The sequence below is a fragment of the Haliotis asinina genome, chromosome 9 (assembly GCF_037392515.1).
Source record: "Haliotis asinina isolate JCU_RB_2024 chromosome 9, JCU_Hal_asi_v2, whole genome shotgun sequence".
NCBI lineage: Eukaryota > Metazoa > Mollusca > Gastropoda > Lepetellida > Haliotidae > Haliotis > Haliotis asinina.
The window spans coordinates 7,879,228-7,901,231 of record NC_090288.1 but is presented as its reverse complement, the minus strand read 5'-3'; the positions used below and the strand labels follow the sequence as shown (position 1 = coordinate 7,901,231).

General features: G+C 40.2%; 1 protein-coding gene across 1 annotated transcript; it reads left to right on the top strand.

Moving 5' to 3' along the window:
• The first annotated feature begins 9,617 nt into the window (after positions 1-9,617).
• Positions 9,618-17,101, top strand: LOC137296750 (uncharacterized). The gene is made up of 3 exons (XM_067828592.1): positions 9,618-10,072; positions 10,512-12,309; positions 14,938-17,101. The coding sequence occupies exons 1-3, from the start codon at positions 9,970-9,972 to the stop codon at positions 16,298-16,300; spliced, it is 3,264 nt and encodes a 1,087-aa protein (XP_067684693.1). The 5' UTR covers positions 9,618-9,969; the 3' UTR covers positions 16,301-17,101.
• The last annotated feature ends 4,903 nt before the right edge of the window (positions 17,102-22,004 follow it).

The window sequence follows — 22,004 nt, the reverse complement described above, 5'->3', positions numbered from 1 at the left end:
ACCAAATCGTTGCTGTAGTTTCGGTTCGTGCTGCAAGTAGCTAAATATAGCCAGTGAATGGAATCATGTGAGCAAATGCATTATGTGCAATACACTGCAGGCAGTTAAACATTGCGGAACAAAGGACGGCACATGCATTTATTACAACACAAATGCATCCGAGAAGATCCGGGTTCGTTAATGAGATTTTAATCTCCTTTGGGTGACACCCTACTTGGCTTGTAAGGTGATGTCATGGAAAAACTACGTGCATGTGTGTTGACACGTGTGACTATTTTCGTGTCCTTATCAATGGTGATAGGTAGACGATATGGGAATGTGAAAACAGGAATCAACATCACTGAGATCAGCCGAATTAATATCCGTGATCTGATGCAAAAGAAGTGGGTCACAGAAGCAGGTACTACTAAATTGCATGATATGGAACCCTATATCGGTTACATCTACAGTCCATCTTTGAACTAATCATTATGCGACGTTGACAGTCAAGTATGACATGTCATGATTGTATTGATATTTTTTTTATCCCAAGGGATAAATATTTAAAAAATGTCAAAACAGTAATCTGTTATGTTAAGTATCATTTAAATTTTGAATTTTAAAAAGAAATAGAAGTATTACATTCGTTTTGATCAATGATTTGTAAAAGAATACACACTCTCGGTAGTTTGAATCGGGCAGGCGAGATAGTAGCTGTATCCTCGCAGTGGTTGAATTATTGTAAAATAATTACCCACCTTAGGTCTCAAAGCTATCAAAAGAAATCAATCTTACAACATAGTTTAAACGTAGTACTTATCTCTATAATTTTAAATTATAGCTGAATTCGACTACAATCACCAGTGGCTGAAGGGATGATGTTAATCCAATTATGCAGCAGGTAGCCAAGGTGCTGTAAGTTCCCATGGTCCCTAGAGTGATGAACTTCCTTCAGTTGCGGGTGATCTCCAGCAATTTATAATATGTTGTCCCAAAAACTTCAAATTCCATGCTAGGCGTAATTATCTACCTCTGATTATGTAGTCATTGTACTGCCCCATCTCAACAGATTTTCACTTTATCCAGTAGAGTGAATGAACTGTTTTAGTCTCGATATGTCGATATGTGGTTAAAATGTTGCCGATGTGATAATTTTAATCCACTCATTGTGTACAAAAGCCTTAAATCACATGATATATTTCTATATCAACAAGAGAATAATATAAATCACATGCTATATTGCTATTACAACTCTTACATTTTCCACCCAGGTAAAGTGTCACGGGAGGGTACTGATTAATTAATTTTGACATGCATAATTGGGTTAACCACCTAACAATCAAAATATGGTGGCAGGTGAGAGAGATTAGAGATAAATTAATCATCGTTTTGACTGATGACTTCACACCTGTCAGAAATAAGCTCTACTCCATGACGGTCCCCACGACGGTACTGGGACACCCGTAGAAGGAGTGGGATACTGGTGTCCACCATGGAAGGGCTGGGATTCTGGTGTCAACTATGGAAGGGCTGGGATACTGGGGTCAACTATGGAAGGGCTGGGATACTGGTGTCAACTATGGAAGGGCTGGGATATTGGTGTCCACCATAGAAGGACTGGGATACTGGTGTCCACCATGGAAGGACTGGGGTCCTGGTGTCAACTATGGAAGGGCTGGGATACTGGTGTCCGCTATGGAAGGACTGGGATACTAGTGTTCACTACGCAAGTGCTGGAATTCAGGTGTCCTCCGCGGTAGGGCTGCAATACGTGTGTTAATGAGTTGGGATACGGCGCAAATCGCTGGAAACCCCAGCGAGTACTCTTGCATAATCGCCTACAACCACCAAGAGACGGATCATCTTTTGTCAGAATGTTATAGTATATATACCAGTGTGTTGTTTGTGGACATTTCACATAATGTTATAAGTCAGTTGTATACCTTGTGTACATTGAACCTGTGTCATCAGTCAGGGACAGTCGTGTACAATATGGAGTGAGTGAGTGAGTGAGTTAGCATTTAGAGACATATCACCAACATTTCAGCTTTATCAATTATAGCTATATAAATCATAATTTCATAATATATAAAAGTAAATCATTAAACCTCGTCACCATAGGACAATTAAACAACTAGCCTATCACAGATATCAAGTTAAAACTAGTAATTACATTTAAAACAGATAACCATAGATATAAAATATAAGAAACATCATGCCATGTCTCAAATATACTTCCAGGAATAAACAACTTGAACTGCTCTTCTCAACAAATGTACAATCACTAGACATACAACGTCACGCTTGTTTTGGGATAGACAACTACTGTTTACGTGCGCATGATATTGTATAGGCAGGTAGATAGGTGCAGATTGGTGTGTGCCAGGGTTCTCGGGGACGACGTGAACTTTTGCTTGTGCCCACCGCTTTTCTCGTTATTTTTTAAAAGGTCTCAATCACATCAAATGTCCCATTTAAACAAACGAAGTATTCAGCTACTATGATTTGTGGTAGTGAAACTTTAAGCATTTAACGGCATGCATTTAGGCGTGTATTTATGACAAAGAAAAGCAAATATCCTTCATTATACAACTACATTAGCCAATTATTACAGTCAACACATATTCATTTGGTATGGAAGTCCGATGTCTGGTGTTTTGAAAAACAACTCCAGAACTTCTTTAAGAAAATATATGATCGAATTAATATGTAAAGCCACGTCAGCAATTTTCCAAACACATGCTCATGAGAACAATTTACACAATGAGGTGGTGTGGACTTGTTGTTGTGGACTTGTGCACGCTTGATTTGACTAGAGTTTCAATGGTCCTGTGATAAATTGAATGAGCGTAAGCTTATAAGCATCATGACACAAAATTAAACTCATTTTGTCTTAATTCAGCAAATTTAGAGGACAAGAGAGCGCTGGAGGTGGGGTTGCGGGTGGGCGTGGGGGGTTGCGCTCTCCTGCACCTTCCTTTTGGATCTGAATCTGCGGCCTGTAGTCGGCAGGCAGTAAGACAAAAAGCGCATCACATATTTTGATCTAAGATTTGCATGTTGTCATTATCACCTGGAAAAAAAAGATATCTGAATTGACCCTAGCTAGATTTAACACCATTCCTTCAGTAGTGGACGACTGTTGGGCAAACTAAGCATACATGAAAAGAACCTATATTCTACGATTAAGATATATATCAAATACATGACATACATACTAAAAGGGTGAGTGAGTATGGTTTTACGCCACGTGTAGCAATACTCCAGCAAAACTCAGCTTAACCCGGGGATTCGAACCCGTGACGAGCAGACACTTTGACTAATAGGCTATCCCACAGACCCATACTAAAAAAACGTGATTCAACGTGTGGTGAACTTAATGAATGTTTATCTGGAACTAACACAATCTTTACACCAAGTCAGTATACGAGGAAAAAGTCCTGTTCGTATTGTGTGTTGAACTGCTATGATAGAGTGTCGTGTGTCGAGACATGACAAAATCAGTATAAATATCTATGCCAAAAACGGCGTAAAACAATATTCGATCACCCACTGGACCCAGTTTTCGTTTCGTCAGATCTAGAAAGGGTTATCGTGACCTCTGAATGTTTTCCTCAATCTATCCAGCATTGTAAACCACTGGATATATTATGTATTCACTTATATTATGTATTGAATTTCACAGAACGTCACGCTTATTTGATAACGATAAACGGCTCCTCGTTATTCACACTGAAAGTAGGTACGTTGAAATCTCATTGTGGGTACAATGTAAACTCCAGCGAGTATTGCCGTCTGTCTGTGTTTGTACGTGCGTGCGTATATTTCGGTATATACTTGCAATATAATGTCTTTTGAAACGATTGCACCGAAGCAATACACTTCCCTGAGTTCCAGACTAAAACTTACCAGTCTTTGATTATTTACTGATGTCTTAATTACTCGAATCAGTGAGGAACCGGGTTAGAATTGGTCCTCAGCAACCCATGATTGTCATAAAAGGCGACTAAAGGGATAGACTTGTCAGACTTGATGAAGCTCGTAGTGTTGATCTTTGGATTGTTTGGTCCAGAGTTGATTATTTACAAACCGCCGCCATATAACTGAAATATTGCGGAGTCTGTTGTCCATTGTTGTTAGGCGACTAACGGGAACGAGTGGTGAGACTTGCTGATCTGGTTGACACATTTCAACATATCCAAATTGCGTAGATCAATGCTCGTAATATTCATTACTGGTATGTCTGGCTCAGACTGTCATTTAGCTGGAATACTGCCGAGTGTGGCGTTAAACAAACTAATAAACAAAGAGTGCGTAACCCGTCAAGTCAGTCAGTAAAGGAGACAACTACATGTTATCATGTTGACGAACGTCCAATTTCAGTTTCGCGGACTAGTAGACTTCTCGGATATACAACTGAAGCCTCTTCTTGGAAAGCCTCTTTCTGGAAAGAGGTCTCACGTGAGTCATACTATAAAAGGCGATACAGGCAGTACCACACAGTCAGTCTGCCGTCAGGTGTGTATAAAAATACTTCGAACGACAGGGATCCTTGTGAGTATTCACTACCATATCAGTTGGCTGTGGGTTGTTGTTGTTTAAAGCTCTACTCAGAAATATTCCACCAATATAACGGCGGTTTGTAAACAATCGCGTCTGGACCAGACAATCCGGGGATCACTACCACATCAGTTATGACGAGGTACAAAGAGCAGCACCTACAAAATGGTCGGGAACATGAGCAAGGGCGAGGACTGTGTCGTGGCGGTGAGGATATGCTACATGTTGATTTCTACGTTGTAACAAACGCACGATTAGTTGAGCCTAAAATATGTCACAATTCAATTCTGGATTCACCAAAGTCAAGAAACTCTCCGCACTCTGATCTCTCTCTGACAAGGGATTAACAAAACTAAACGTGCACATGTCATGTATTTGTGCTAAGGGTGGAAAAATGATATTTTTTTGAAAAATGAGAGCCTCAAAATTTAAACTTGCTCGCCCATGAACCAGCCGATGGAAGAGAATTTGGCCCAGTATTGGCGGAATATTTACTTTGATTCAAAATACATTATTTTCCATGTTTGGAGGCTGCAAATGAAGGAGGGTGTGCTTATAAGTATCATGACACAAATTTCACCTCATTTTGTCACAATTCAGCAAATTTAGAGCGATATTAAAAAATCTCGCCTATGGGGGAAAATATTTTGGCTAATGGACAAGAGTATAAACTTTTACTCAAAATACACGCTTTTCCATGTTTCGGCGGTCTTAAAAGAATGAAAGTATGTCTATAAGTACCATGAAACATATTTCAACTCATTTTGTTTCAATTCAGCTAATTTAATATGATCACAGAGGAGTCTTTAATCAAAGAAGAAAATATGATCACATAAAAGAATATGATCTCAGACGTGATTATGATCACAGACGATGAATATGATCAATGAAGAGAACATGATCACGTAAGAGAATATGGTTACAGAAGAGAATATGATCACAGACGAGAACAGGATCACAGGCGAGAATATGATCACAGAAGACAGTATGATCACAGATGGGAATATGGTCACAGAAGATAACATGATTACAGACGGGAATGTGATCACAGATGAGAATATGGTCACAGAAGATAATATGATTACATGCGGGAATATGGTCAGAGACGAGACAATCATCACGGGCGATAATACGGTCACAGGCGAGAATATGCTCACAGACGAGAATTTGGTGAGAGACGAGACTATGATTACAGACGAGAATTTGGTCACAGAAGAGAATGTGTTCACAGAAGAATATATGATCACAGAAGAATCTATGATCACAGAATAGACTATGCTCCCAGTCGAGAATATGATCAGAGAGGAGAACATGATTACAGAAGAAACTATGATCACAGACGAGAATTTGGTCACAGAAGGGAATATGATCACAGAAGAGAATATGATTACAGAAGAAACTATGATCACAGACGAGAATTTGGTCACAGCAGGGAATATGACCACAGAAGAGAACATGATTACAGAAGAAACTATGATCACAGACGAGAATTTGGTCACAGAAGGGAATATGATCACAGAAGAGAATATGATTACAGAAGAAACTATGATCACAGACGAGAATTTGGTCACAGAAGGGAATATGACCACAAAAGAGAATATGATTACAGAAGAGAATATGATTACAGAATAAAATATGATCACAGAAAAGACTATGGTCCCAGTCGAGAATATGATTACAAACGAGAATATGATCACAGATGGGAGTATGATTACAGAAACGAATCTGGTCACACCTGGGAGTGGAAGAAAGAGAGGAGTTACATTTCCCAGAGAATATGACGGTAGAAGAGGGCAACATCGTGGACGGTGTGGGCCTCATCATTTCTATTGCCAAGATGGAATGACACTTGTAAATGGAGACACAGCGAACAAACGCTGGGGCCAATGGGGTAGGTGGTCACTCAAGAGCAGTTCCAGGCAAGAGACGAGGAAACGAAGACGAAGAGAATATGATCATAGACAAGACTGTGATCAAAGATGAAAATATGATCACGAAAAAGGATAGGATCTCAGAGGTTATGATGCGGATGTTGCCACAAAGACAGGGGTGATTGGTGGAGAAGTTGCACTCGGCTTAAGGAGAGTCGTGAAAAGTGTGACACGAAGTGTACTTCGACGCACATAACTAACAACAGTCATGCCAGTGATGTTTGTAGCTCTGATGAGGATGTTACAAAGACGGGAATGAGGCACGAGGAAGTTGCACTTGAAGTCAAGAGAGCCGTGAAGTCACATAGTTACCAAAATGCGGAGACTTTATATTTTCAGGTTTAACTTGAAGTTGATATGGCGGCTTGAAATACAACTGAATAAACAATATAGAAACACGGATTATTTTGATATTGTTTACTATTAAAATAAATCAATCAAAGTGCGACTTAATCTGTTCATTGGATCGAGTAAGGCAATGCGATTGTTATCCGCTGACATGAGAAATGTGGATTTATAGCTGTGCAGTCAAATGTATATGACTGATACTGTCACAAACTATCATGTCTGAAAGGTATAGTCATCTTACTACTGCACAACCATACACACATCAGCATTAGACGACAGTAGTGAGTGAGTAAGAATGGTGTTACCCTACCGCGCCTTACACAACAGAGGGGCTGTACCAACGCTGTCTCGATAAAGGTTGTGAGATTTCTTTACCGAGATATATGAGCTCTTCGTTCTATAACATGCATACACTTTATATATACCTCTGCAGTACAGAAATGGAAACGTAGAAAACAAAGAAATAAATGAGTTTTACTGATATTCATACAACATGAATACCAAATATGAATTTCTCATGTTTGCCTGCATCGGGGCTGATTTGTTTGAGTAGAATAAAATATGGCTACCGTAAGAGTAGGTGAATCAATCACATGAGAGCATAGCAACCAAACACACCAACTTGAAAGTAATGTGCAACATGAATGTTCTGTCTGTTAAATCGTGTGTTTTATTGTGTCGTCTCGGCTGTTCAGCAAGTGACAGGGTGAACATTCAAGTGACTTCTAAAAGTCAACCGCGATAGGCGGATCTTCTTCCAGATTTTTCCAGAATCATCAATGAGAAACCCGACTCCCAGTTTCACCAGGTTCAGACAGGTTCCTACCTGTCTGTTAAAATATACAGCCAAAAAACAAACACATCCAACACCTACATGACTCAGTGTACTAGTCATAACGACGGTGTCTGATCAAGAACAGGTCACCAAGACCTTTGAATGGGTATCCCAGTCCACCCAGCAGTGTAGTTTGTAGTGTACACCACTTATATGAAACACCATGCCATGTCTCAAATATACTTCCAGGAATAGACAACTTGAACTGTTATTGTAGAGCTCTCAAGAAATGTGTACACAGAACGTCAGGCTTGTTTTGGGATAGACAACTACTGTTTACGTAAGCATGATATTGTATAGGCAGGTAGATAGGTGCAGATTGGTGCGTGTCAGGGTTCTCAGGGACGACGTGAACTTTTGCGTGTGCTCTCTGCTTTTGTTGTTGTTGTTGTTGTTTTGTTTTTTGAAAGGTCTTCTATCATATCAAATAATACAACTACATTAGTCTCGATGTGTGGAACGAAAATGGTTGAGTTAATATTTACAGGCACGTCAGCAATGTTTTAGCAACATCGCCACAAGAACAACTGAAACATTAAAGAATAATCAATTTGGAACATAACCAGTTCTCAGAAGACAGTAACTCTACAACAGTATCATCGTGTTTGATTGAAAACTAGCTTGTTGTCATAGAACCATGTCACTATACCACAATAGAGAACAATAGACCCAAATACACCACAAAAACCACGGCAGGTATCTACCAGATGCTACTTGCATTGACCCCAACTCGGTTTAACACCATTCATTCAGTTGTTGGCGACCTTCGCTCAAACTAACCATGTATGAAAAAACAACATCTAATAGACGTTTAAAATATATATTATGTACACGACAGCCATACCAATAGAGTGAGTGAGTATGGTTTTACGCCACATTTAGCAATATTCCAGCAATTGCAGGCAGTGGTCATGAGAAATCAGCTTAACCCGGCGATTCGAAACTGTGACGAACAGACATTTTGAGTATTAGGCTCTCTATATACAGTGGAAGTTGTCAAAACCGGCATCTGTCCAATCCGGCAAGGTGTTAACATTAGCATTAAATCTCAGTCCCGTCTGTGGCTTCAACATTTATCTTCAGCTCTGCAATCCGGCACGTTGTCTAAACTGGATTATTTCTTCAGTCCCGATGAGTGCCGGTTTAGACAGCTTCCACTGTACACCTATTCAGTATACGATAAAATGGCTTGTTCGTGTTGTGCGTTTAACTGCTATGATAAAGTTCCTTGTGTCAAGTAATGACACACTATTACCACTGAACAATTATGCTACGGAATGTGAACCATGATAATTATCATTCAAAACACTAAACGTTGTGACCCAATGGTAATTATTACTTAATTAATGATATAATTTACAGAAAATACACTCTCGTAACAATATGAATATCTGTGGCTCTAGGTAATCGGTATCTTACACTTATGCTTTCACCTACTTGTCTGAAGGGGTGATGGGGTAGCGGTTAAAGCGTCCACTCATCACGCTGCAGACTCGGTCGTGTGGAGCCGAATTCTTCACACACTGAAGTCCCCACAATGATCGAATATTGCTACAAAACAGCGTAAAACCATGCTCAGTCGCTCACTCTTCTCAGTGTATGAGTCATTCCGGTTTATCAGATCTGGAAAAGGTCATCAGGACCTCTGAATGTTTTCCTCAATCAACCCAGCAGTGTAAAGAGCGTATATTAACCGTTCTGTCATGTCTTATAGATTTGCGTACTTCCGGGAACAAGCCTCTTCATGTGATAACGAGGTATGAAGTCCCTATACAATCAGGCTTTTCCATGAACCGTTGTTGTAATAACTTCTAGGAAACATATTCATAGACTGTCACGTTTATTTCAATTGACAAAATTGTCACAGTAAACAAGGATGCCTTTCAGCACACCACAAAGTGCTCTCTCTTTTAACTACGTTTTGTGTGATAGTACACAGGTCGAAATACTCTTCCTTGGGTTACAATTCAGCGTAGCAGGCTGAGGTGAGGCTTTGTAATGCACGGGCTGCTCATCAGACCTTGTCGTCCTTCATTGAACCTTCTGGAAGATTATGTTTCAGGTAGAGTGATCAGTCTGACGTGAGATATACTGTGAGAGTCGATTATCGAACAGTCAGTACCACAGTCTTGAAACAGTGTGACGCCGGGTGTGTTTCCACATAATTGGGACGACAGGTACCCTAAGATCGTATTCACTACCATATCAGGTGGCTGTGGATTGTTGTTGTTTATCGCGGTGTTCTACCTGTGTAACTACGATTTATAAATAATCGAGTCTGGACCAGACAATCCGGGATTCACTACCACATCAGTTATGGCAAGGCACAACAAGCAGCACCTACGACAGGGTCAGGAAGATGAGGAAGGACGAGGACAAGGTCGCGATCGAGGACAAGATCGAGGACTGGCTCATGATGGTGAGGATTATGTTACATGTTAATTTCTATGTTGTAACAACAGCGATTAGTTACGCCTAATGTGTTCTATGGAAAGTAACTAATCTGTGAATTTTGAAGCATTATGCATTTTCTTTCTTTTGTAAATCATAGCACAGATTTGGCACGGATAAATATCAATATCTGCGATAAAATGACAAAAGTATGAAAATCAGTGTAGGCAAACATCTGTAAAGCATGATGTAATAATTTGAAATGTTTGTGCTAAAGAATACCAGACTTGGCCATCCTTAGAAACATATTTCATTGGCCATTGGTGATATCACACGAAATGAAATTGATCTTTGAAATTATATTTTATGATATGAAATCTAACAACATGCACATTTATGCCATTGTGAAACATCACTTTGTCGATCTTAAATGCACAATCGTTAGAGCATATGTGTTACTGGTACAGATCTGAGGCACAGGCTTCAAAACCACGATGTCGGTGAGAGTGACGTCGGACATGCACAAGACATTGTCCGAAGAGTGGAGGTAGTGCATAAGGACATAAAAGATGGGAGTGCAATAAGAGGGACAAGTTGGAATCCTGGTGGACATCGATGGGACCAGCGTACAGTAGAGGACATAGGTCGGACCAGCAGAAAGGGCATGAGTAAAGGAAATAATGTAGGAGTAAGATTCATTGAGACTAGCAAACGATCTGGTTCGCAGGAAAAGGATGGGATGCATTTAGGAAGGATGAGCAGATGTGGGAAAAGGCCCCACCCTGATAATAAGTCATCTGGACCAGGCGTCTTCCGAAATGACAGAAGCAGGTCACCGGATAGGATCAGAAGAAAGAAACACAAATGGAACGATGACAAAGGGGAAGATAATTCATTTAATCGAGGCTATTTTAATCAAAGGGAACCTGTCAGAAGGAACCTGTCATTAGCTGAAATCGGAGTAAATATGCAACAATATATCGAAGACAACGAAAGCGTCCACGACTGGAATCCGTCTGTAACTCAGGGATTCAACTGTGTAACCACGCCCTCGGTTGAGCCAATTGATTCAGAAGAGAGAATAAAGTCATCAAGTACAGCAGAGAAAGAAGACCTGGCCAGTTTGATTCTTCGAACAGTATGTGTAGATTACCTTGGCAAGGTTCATTTAGCAAACTTGAGAAAAACTCTTCACCAGAAAAGGATTATCAATTTTTCCAACACGCAAACTCTATTTGATTTCTTGAAAACTTATAACAGCGTTTTTGAAATAGAGGGCGACACTGACAGGGATGAGAGAGTGATTGAGGATGGTGAAGTGGAAGAAACAGTAGCTGAGGATAAGTTTCTTGTGACTGGTCATCCAAATCTACTCCTGTGTCAGCAACATTCAAGGAAAGCGGGGTCATGCAGACAAGACTGCAGGAGCCTTCACATCTGCAAATATTTCGTTTTGAGCAAATGTACCATGCAAGAACAGGGGAAGACATGTATCTTTGGTCATGACATGGACACAGAACACAATAAAGAGGTTTTGAGGAAATCGTTGTTGCACACATTCAAAACGGAAATTGAAATCGAAGTTCTGCGTTCACTGAGATATAGAAATTCCACAACTGTTCCAGCGATATGCAATTACTACAACAAGCCTAAAGGCTGCAACAACGCTCAATGCGGATTCATGCACGTATGTTCAAAATTCCTCCATGGAACTTGCGTGGCCTCATACAGGTGTAATTCTTCTCATGATATTACGGCTAACCAACCGTTACATTGTCTCCGACGTTACGGAATACGTCCATCAAATTATCAGGAAAAAGAAGTTGTTTTCAAAATTCTTAAATCCATAGCAACCAAAAAGAATCATCCAGTCGAACACGAGGACAGACAGGTTCAATGCTCAACTGGAACACAGGGCATGTTCATTGATGGATACAACAAAGACATACCCAAACCAAATAACCGGCATAAATTGACTAGTTATTCTGCTAACACCGGATGTAGTACAAGAGGAAAAATCAAAGTATCAGAGAAACTTACTACGGGTTGTAACCAAAATGGACAGTTCCGAGTGGAGGCGAAAGAGAGACAGGAGGAGAAGGAAGAAGAAGTCAATCTGAGGAACTCGTCGACAGGAGTTTGGACATGGTCATGGAAGAGTCCTGAGGGAACATGGAGTGATGTCACCGACAGTCAAATATTTGAGGATAGATACAAAGAATATATGCAAGCTAGCAAGAGGAGCTTTGTAATCAATGGCAAAATGTAAGTATTATTAAGATACGTTTTGTAAATATCTGTTGTGGGCTTGGCTTAGGCTTTTGATGAAAAATGGTATAATTCTGAAGTAAACACAATGCAAATTTCAGTAACGTTCATAGTGTATAGAGGTACATTGGTGCAGGTAGATTAGTGAACGTTAAAATCACTGGATCGTTGGGTCCACGTTCGGTTGTTTACAAACACCGTACGGCTGTAGAACTGCTGAAACAAATACACATTCACAATATAGGCAGACCCATGTAATCGACTCTTGCCATTAGCTGTTATTTTGTTACACACCCTCACAAATTCAGTTCTATGATTGCGTGTTTATGAAATAAACCTGTTCTACACTGTGTCAGATGAAATGGTGAAATCTGCTAGTACTTTTCAGTGCTCATAGTTTCCCCTCAACTGCCTCTCATAAAAAGTATTGCACTTAGGGTGATTTGGAGAGAATAATTTGATATTTCTGACTGATTTCTGACAATGTCTTACTCTTTAGATCATAAAACATTTACTTTCTAGTCCTGCTAATGAAGGACAGTATCATTATGTCAAAGATACTCTACGTTATTGGAAAGAAAATATGTCAAATAAATTTGAAAAACTATTTAATTGTAACTAAAATCTTTGCGTTTTACATTTAGAAATATAGTAAGTGTTACAAGTTACATCCATATCTTCAAATTAGGTGACTAACAACGACATGTTTGTTATAGAGAAGACAATTCATTTGTATATTTGAGTTAGGATAAGAATACATCAGTGGTATTGATGATAAGCTAGGTTCACATCAATCCGTTTCTAAAGTATTGTTTTACCATACTTGAAGAGCAAAATATATAGTCTATATTTAGAACTTTGCCTATTTGTTACCTTAAAGGCATGTCAGTGTTACTGGAAAGACATTTCAGAACACGGTAATGGTCGATAAAGAAGAATTAAAATCACTATAGACATTGTGCTTTAAATTAACAATTAAAGTAGCAGTCACCATCTTGAAATTTGTTTCTTTTAGGATCTCAGAGAAAAAAGGGTTTGACGAGACGTTTGACAGTGATTGTCATGAATTTATCAAACAGTCCAACAAATTTAAAAGTAACAAACGTATCAAAGTTTTACTTACCATCCTCAAACTGTCAAACAGGTTTACAACTAACAAAAGAATCCAGGTTTTGATCATTTGCCTCAAACTGTTAAACGGGCTTGCTACTAGCAAAAGTATCAAAGTTTTGATCAGCTGCCTCAAGCTGTCAAAGTAACACATAAATCAAGATAATATATCTCAGTATTTGTCATACCCATCTTGCTACTTCAGAAAAGAATGATTCACTGATCTTTTGTTTTAGATTATCACCAATTAACTTCACTTAGGAAACTAGATGTTCAAAGCTTTTTGCAGACTGATTATTACACTGTCATAATTAGTATGGTCAGTCACACACTGTCTTTCAAACAACAGTCTTTAAAATGGATATAAGCATTCAAAGTTTCAAGAACAGACTTCTGTGTTAAGCATAAGGTAATTGTGTATCATATATTAATGCACATCCGAATCAATCAGGAAAGAAACACAAAAAACAAAGATCATTTATATTAAACTCTCTTTGCAGTAACTACATAAGTCCTATAAGTAACGGGTATTTTTAAAAGATACATACAAATTGTTAGGGAAAATGTCAGTTGTTACTTCAAACATAAACGTAATAGTCCTAATGTGAGCACATAGCAAATGCAGGTTCAGCCGTTAATGACATTGACATTAAAATAAAAAGAATATTTGACTAATGGAGATATGTTTCTTTGAAATAACACTGATTGTCTTTCCAATAACAAAATAGCTGTTACTGAAAAGACTGTTATGTGAGAGACAAAATGGAAATGGAAATTCAGAAAAAAATATTGGCTATTCCCTTTCCCATTTCAGACAACACCCCTGTGTTATAATAATCGTTCAAAATGCAAAGAGAAACACATATGTTTGGAATTTTTTAAAACTGATAATTGATGTTACATAAAAGACACCGGTACAAAATATTCCCAAATGTTTACCTTTAAATTTTAACAGTGTGTTGAAAAATGTGTCTTGAACTTAACACCACATGTTTATCACTCTCAACGAGAAGTTCTTAATGTATGATAGGGAGTCCAACTTTCACAAAATTCAGCAAGAAAATGATAAACGTCTACCAGGAATGGGAAAAGGTCTATTCTTCTCAACTACTCGAGAAACAATATCTTCTTAAATGAAATTTACTGCACAGTAGACACCTGATTTAGTAAATAGTAATAGGTCCTTTTGTTTGTAATAAAAGATTTCCAAGCCAGATTACAGGTTGCTAATGCAGGAGATATCAATTTTTTAACACACTGAAAACTTTGACGGTTATATTGAAGTTTTAATCTTGATACGTGAAAAAGCTGCATCTTTTGAGAATGATTCCTATACAGCCAACGATATGGACATTTCGGATCTCATACAAATGGAGTAGTGGACTGGCCTAGTGGTTAATGCGTTCGCTCGTCACGACAAGGCTTTGATTCGATGCCCCACGTGGGTACAAAGTGTGAAGCACATTTATGGTGCCATTGATGAGAGAGTAGGTGATACAGGTTATTCGGTTGCAGGTGTGAGGTGGACTTTGCCACAAAGACAGGCGTGATCGATGGAGAAGACGTGCTGAGCTTCAAAAGAGTCAGGAAGCCAGTCCGTGACTGGAAGTGCTCTACGTCAGACGTAACGGACGGCACCCATGTCATTAATGTTGCCGGTTCTGATGAAGGTGCTAATACGGATGTGGCTACAAAGAGAGGAGTGACTGATGGAGAAGTTGCACACGACTTCAAGAGAGTCGTCAAGCGAGAGTGTGACACAAAGTGCCCTTCGTCAGGCATAATGAACGGCAGCCATGTCACTGATGTTGCTGCTTCTGATGCGGATGTGGCCACAAAGACCGGACTGATGGAAGAGGAAGTTGCACTCTACATCAAGAAAGTAGTGACGCCAGAGTGTGACACGAAGTGTTTTATGTCCGACATAACAGACGACAGCCATGTGACCGATGTTGCTGCTCCTGATGCGGATGTTGGCACAAAAACAGGCATGATTGATGGAGAACTTGCACTCGACTTCAGGAGAGTTGTGAAGCCAGACCCTGACACAAACTGCTCCCCGTCAGACAAAACTAACGACAGCCATGTTACCGATGTTGCTGATTCTGATGCTGATGTTGGCACAAAGACAGACGTGATAGGTGGAGACGTTGCACTCGACTCTAAGAACGTCGTGAAGCCAGAGTGTGACACAAAGGACTCTCCGTCAGACAAAACTAACGACAGCCATGTCACCAATGTTGCTGATGAAGGACTGATTGATGGAGAAGTTGTACTCGACATCAAGGGCGTTTTGAAGCCAGCCCCTAATACAAAGTGCTCTCCGTCAGACAAAACAGACGGCAGCCATGTCATCGATGTTGCTGGTTCTGATGCTGATGTCACAAATACAGACGTGATTGATAGAGACGTTGCACTCGACATCAAGGGCGTCATGAAGCCAGAGTGTGGCACAAAGTGCTCACCGTCAGACATAACGGACGGCAGCCATGTCACTGATGTTGCTGCTTCTGATGCGGATGTGGCCACAAAGACCGGAATGATGGAAGAGGAAGTAACACTCTACATCAAGAAATTAGTGACGTCAGAGCGTGACACGAAGTGTTTTAGGTCCGACATAACAGACGACAGCCATGTGACCGATGTTGCTGCTCCTGATGCGAATGTTGGCACAAAGACAGACGTGATTGATAGAGACGTTGCACTCGACATCAAGGGCGTCGTGAAGCCAGAGTGTGACACAAAGTGCTCACCGTCAGACATAACGGACGACAGCCATGTCACCGATGTTGCTGCTTCTGATGCTGCTGCTGCTGAGGTTGTCAATAATGGTAGTTTATCACAAAACTGTAACCACCCTTCCTCTGAAACACCATAGACAAAAGGTCCTTTTTGCCGTCCTGACGGAACCGTTGCGAATTTGCCATGCGTTTCCACATAAAATGAGGAGTATATATGCTCACATATACAAATACTGAATACTGCTACAATATAATACTACATAATACTACATTATATCAACAATAACAATTAGTCCATGTATATTGCGCTACATCCTCAGCGACACTATGGTCCTAGCGCAGGATTATTATTAGCCCTGATAACACAAGCGGCCTGTAAGAGATTAGTAGTCCTCTGACCTATCCCATCAGGTACCCATTTTCTGCTGGGTGAACAGAGGCAGTTTTGAACAAGCTCTCTTGCCTCAGGTGAGACCGCATGTACCACATATGCCTCGTTTTGAAACTGGGCTGAAGTCTTAGAAGCTGAAGCCGAACAGTCACTGAACGCGGAAGACATACATATGTAAATTCGTGAATCTCACAGTACTCAGTCAGAGTGGAGATTGATACATAGACGAGAAAGTGTGAACGGCCATTGTCACCCCTGTATGAATAATGAGCAAAAATTAGTAAAATATTTGGGTGGCTTTTACTGATAGCTGTACCGGAAGGGAACACGTATTCAACATTCGTTGAGTGAGCTGGCAGGTACGATTCGTCGCTTCGCCAGTACGAGGGTAATATCTACACTGAAAAGGTACCAGTGGGACAAATACTCATTACTTGAAGTCTACTTCTTGAAGAAGAAAATTATCAAAATGCGAAGAGGATTTAATATTTTCAGCTTCATGTTGATGTGGCGGCTTGAAATCGACAGAATAAACAGTATAGAAACACGGATTATTTTGTTTTTGTTTACTGTTAAACTAAACCAATCACTGGGTCAGTTAGTCTATTCATTGGATCGAGTAGGTTAGTGAGATTGTTATTCCCTGACATGAGAAATGGAAAATGCCCATTGTCAGATGTGCAGTCAAATGAATATTCCTGATATTGTCACAAACTATCATAGGAGTCATAGTCGAAAGACATCAGCAACTCGTACATTAAATCGTTTGCAGCACAATACACAATACAATAGCGAATGAGTGTGGTTTTACGCCGCATTCAGGAATGTAAAATCGTTTTCGTCACCATATGGTTGAAACATTGCCGGTGTGAAGTTAAGCATTAAATCACTCTCTCATTCATCGGCTTGACGTCCAAACGCTTTCACCGACCCACAGACTGGTGGGGACAGGGCGTGTGAGGTATTTCACCAAGACAAAGGAGCCCTGCGTTTAGAGTAAATGAAATGCACTTACTGTAAAAATGTGTCAGAAAACGTCCAATGGTATGCTCTGCAATATGGACACTCAAAAGTAGAAATACGTCAGTTTTGCTCGTGTTCATACACCATCAATACCAAATATGACGTTCTGAATATGTCTGTATGCATATGGAGTGATTTGTGTGAGTACAGTCCGTTTGACTTCAAATGATGAATGATTGAATAACTCGAAATAGTGATAAGTGCACGAGACATAAGTAAGACACGTGGTCATGAAACCTTTTCCAGTAGGACAAAGACCGAAAACATCGTTCAAAGCATTCAAGGCCTGGTTTTTGGACCCAAAATGTCACATTATTAGACTGGCCAAGCTACAATGTATAGCCCTGACCTAAATCCAAACTCAAACGGTTAAAAATACCCCCAAACGCAAACACACGAGAGTATGAAACTGACGTGCAATATGAATGCTTTGACTGTAAACGTTATGGATGTTCATGTACCTGTCATCACATCTGGGCAGCAGGAAAGCAAGTCTGCCAGAAAACTTAACTTGATGCATTATAAATGCTCTGCCATTGTGAATTTTTTATTTCGTGAATTATGATTTAATAATACAAAATGTGGTATAACAAACTATAATTACAAAATTGACACAGTTCACAATTTGTTACGAAGGAGAAGTGCAGAGAGAAAATGGCGGGTGTGCGAGAAAGACTCATCACAGGTATACGAATCCACTTCACTCCTGGACCAAATCGTCGCTGTAGTTTCGTTTCGTGCTGCAAGTAGCTAAATATAGCCAGTGCATGGAATCATGTGAGCAAGTACATTATGTGCAATACAGTGCAGGCAGTTAAACATTGCGGAACAAAGGACGACACATGCATTTATGACAACAAAATGCATCCGAAAAGATCCGGGTTAGTTAATGAGATTTTAATCTCCTTTGGGTGACACCCTACTTGGCTTGTAAGGTGATGTCATGGAAAAACTACGTGCATGTGTGTTGACACGTGTGACTATTTTCGTGTCCTTATCAATGGTGATAGGTAGACGATATGGGAATGTGAAAACAGGAATCAACATCACTGAGATCAGCCGAATTAATATCCGTGATCTGATGCAAAATAAGTGGGTCACAGAAGCAGGTATTACTAAATTGCATGATATGGAACCTTATATCGGTTACATCTACAGTCCATCTTTGAACTAGTCATTATGCGACGTTGACAGTCAAGTATGTCATGTCATGATTGTATTCATTTTTGATATTTTTTTATCCCAAGGGATAAATATTTACAAAATGTCAAAACAGTAATCTGTTATGTTAAGTATCATTTATATTTAGAATTTTAAAAAGAAATAGAAGTATTACATTCGTTTTGGTCGATGATTTGTAAAAGAATACACACTCTCGGTAGTTTGAATCGAGCAGGCGAGATAGTGAGTAGCTGTATCCTCACAGTGGTTGAATTATTGTACAATAATTGCTCACCTTAGACGGTACGTAGGTCTCAAAGCTATCAAAAGAAATCAATCTTACAACATAGTTTAAACGTAGTACTTATCATTATAACTTTAAATTGTGGCTAAATTCGACTACAATCACCAGTGGCTGAAGGGATGATATAAATCCAACTAGGTAGCAGGTAGCCAAGGTGCTGTAATTCCCCATGGTCCCTAGAGCGATGAACTTCCCTCAGTTGCGGGTAATCTCCAGCAATGTATATTATCCCAAAAACTTCAAGTTCCATGCTAGGCTTAATTATAAACCTCTGATTATGAGTCATTGTACTGCCCCATCTCGACAGATTCTCCCTTTATCTATTAAGATAGAATGAATTGTTTTAGTCACGATATGGTTAAAATATTGCCGATGTGATGATTTTAATCCACTCATTGTCTACAAATGACTTAAATCACATGATATATTTCTATATCAACAAAAGAATAATGTAAATCACATGCTATATTGCTATTACAACTCTTACATTTTCTACCCAGGTAAAGTGTCATGAGAGGGTACTGATTAATTAATTTGGACATAATGCATAATGCATAATTGGGTTCACCACCAAACAACCAAAGTATGGATCCAGGTGGAGAGATTAGAAATAAATTAATCATCTTTTTGACCGATGACTTCACACCTGTCAGAAATGAGCTCTACTCCATGACGGCCCCCACGATGGTGCTGGGACACCCGTTTCCGGCACACTCGGAAACTGGTGTCCATGGCGAGGGAGCTGGGATACTGGTGTCCACCATGGAAGGGCTGGGATACTGGTGTCCGCCATGGAAGGGCTGGGATTCTGGTGTCCACCATAGAAGGGCTGGGATTCTGGTGTCAACCATGGAGGGGCTGGGATTCTGGTGGCCACCATGGAGGGGCTGGGATTCTGGTGGCCACCATGGAAGGGCTGGGATACTGGTGTCTGCCATGGAAGGGCTGGGATTCTGGTGTCCACCATAGAAGGGCTGGGATTCTGGTGGCCACCATGGAGGGGCTGGGATTCTGGTGGCCACCATGGAAGGGCTGGGATACTGGTGTCTGCCATGGAAGGGCTGGGATTCTGGTGTCCACCATAGAAGGGCTGGGATACTGGTGTCAACCATGGAAGGGCTGGGATACTGATGTCCGCCATGGAAGGACTGGGATGCTGGGTGATTTAGAGTCATACCACCAACATTTCAGCTATATCAGTTATAGCTATATAAATAATAATTTCATAATATATGAAAGTAAATCATTAAACCTCGTCACGATAGGAAAATAAAAGATCTAGACTACCACAGATTTCATTTTAAAACTAGTAATTACATTTAAATCAGATACCCATAGACGAAAATACACTATAAAATATAAGAAACATCATGCCATGTCTCAGATATACTTCCTGGAATAAACAACATGAACTGCTCCTGTCAAGAAATCTACAATCACTGGACATATAACGTCAGGCTTGTTTTGGGATAGACAACTACTTTTTACGTAAGCATGATATTGTATAGGCAGGTAGATAGGTGCCGATTGGTGCGTGCCAGGGTTCTCAGGGACGACGTGAACTTTTGCTTGTGCTCACCGCTTATCTCGTTATTTTTTAAAAGATCTCAATCATATCAAATGTCCCATTTTAACAAACGAAGTATTCAGCTACTATGATTTGTGGGCTTGTTGTTGTGGATGGGTGCATACTTGATTTCACGAGAGTTTCAATGGTCCTGTAATAAATTCAGTGAGAGTATGCTTATAAGCATCATGGCACAAAATGAAGCTCATTTTGTCTTAATTCAGCAAATTTAGAGGACAAGAGAGGGGTGGAGGTGGGGTTGTGGGTGGGCGTGGGGGATTGCGCTCCCCTGCACCTTCCTTTTTGGATCTGAATCTGCGGCCTGTCGTCAGCAGGCAGCGCATCACATATTTTGATCTAAGATTTGCATGTTGTCATTATCACTTGGAAAAAACATATCTGAATTGACCCTAGCTGGATATAACACCATTCCTTCAGTAGTTTACGACTGTTGGGCAAACTAAGCATACATGAAAATAACATATATTCTACGATTAAGATATATATCATACACATGACAGACATACTAAAAGGGTGACTATGATTTTACAGCACATACCCCAGCAATAGCATGGCAGTGGACATGGGAAATCAACTTAACCCAGGGATTAGAACCCGTGACGAGCAGACACTTTGACCATTAGGCTATCCCACAGACCCATACTGAAAAACGTGACTCAACGTGAATTTAATAAATACTAACTTGGAACTAATACAATCTTTATACCTAGTCGACCCGTGAAGGTCCCGGGGTAGAATAGGCCTTCAGCAACCCATGCTTGCCATAAAAGGCGACTGAGCGTGTCGTAAGAGGCGACTAACGGGATCGGGTGGTCAAGCTCGCTGACTTGGTTGACACGTCATCGGTTCCAAATTGCGCAGATCGATGCTCATGTTGTTGATCACTGGATTGTCTGGTCCAGGCTCGATTATTTACAGACCGCCGCCATATAGCTGGAATATTGCTGAGTGCGGCGTAAAACTAAACTCACTCACTTATACCTAGTCAGTATAGGAGGAAAAAGGCCTCTTCGTGTTGTGTATTGAACTGTTATGATAGAATGCCGTGTGTCGAGACATAACAAAATCAATATGAATACCTATGGTTCTAGGTAATCGGTATCTAACACATACGCTTTCACCTACTTGACTAAGGGGGGTGGTGGGGTAACGGTAAAAGCTCTCGTTTGTCACGCTGAAGACCCGGGTTATGGGTCTGGGTGCCGTGTGCACATGTGGAGCCCATTTCCCATCGATGTGTGAAGTCCCCACATTGCTTGAATATTGTTAAAACGGCTTAAAACCATATTCGATCACCCACGTTTTACTCAGTCTACCCAGCATTGTAAACCACTTACATTAACCATTACGTCATGTATTATAGATTTGCGTACT

Bases quoted from the DNA above. Each gene is read 5' to 3' on its own strand.
- LOC137296750 (XM_067828592.1), top strand. From the start codon at position 9,970: ATGGCAAGGCACAACAAGCAGCACCTACGACAGGGTCAGGAAGATGAG. The intron at 10,073-10,511 runs GTGAGGATTATG...TTACTGGTACAG, and splicing joins TCGAGGACTGGCTCATGATG to ATCTGAGGCACAGGCTTCAA. The intron at 12,310-14,937 runs GTAAGTATTATT...ATTCGGTTGCAG, and splicing joins TTTGTAATCAATGGCAAAAT to GTGTGAGGTGGACTTTGCCA.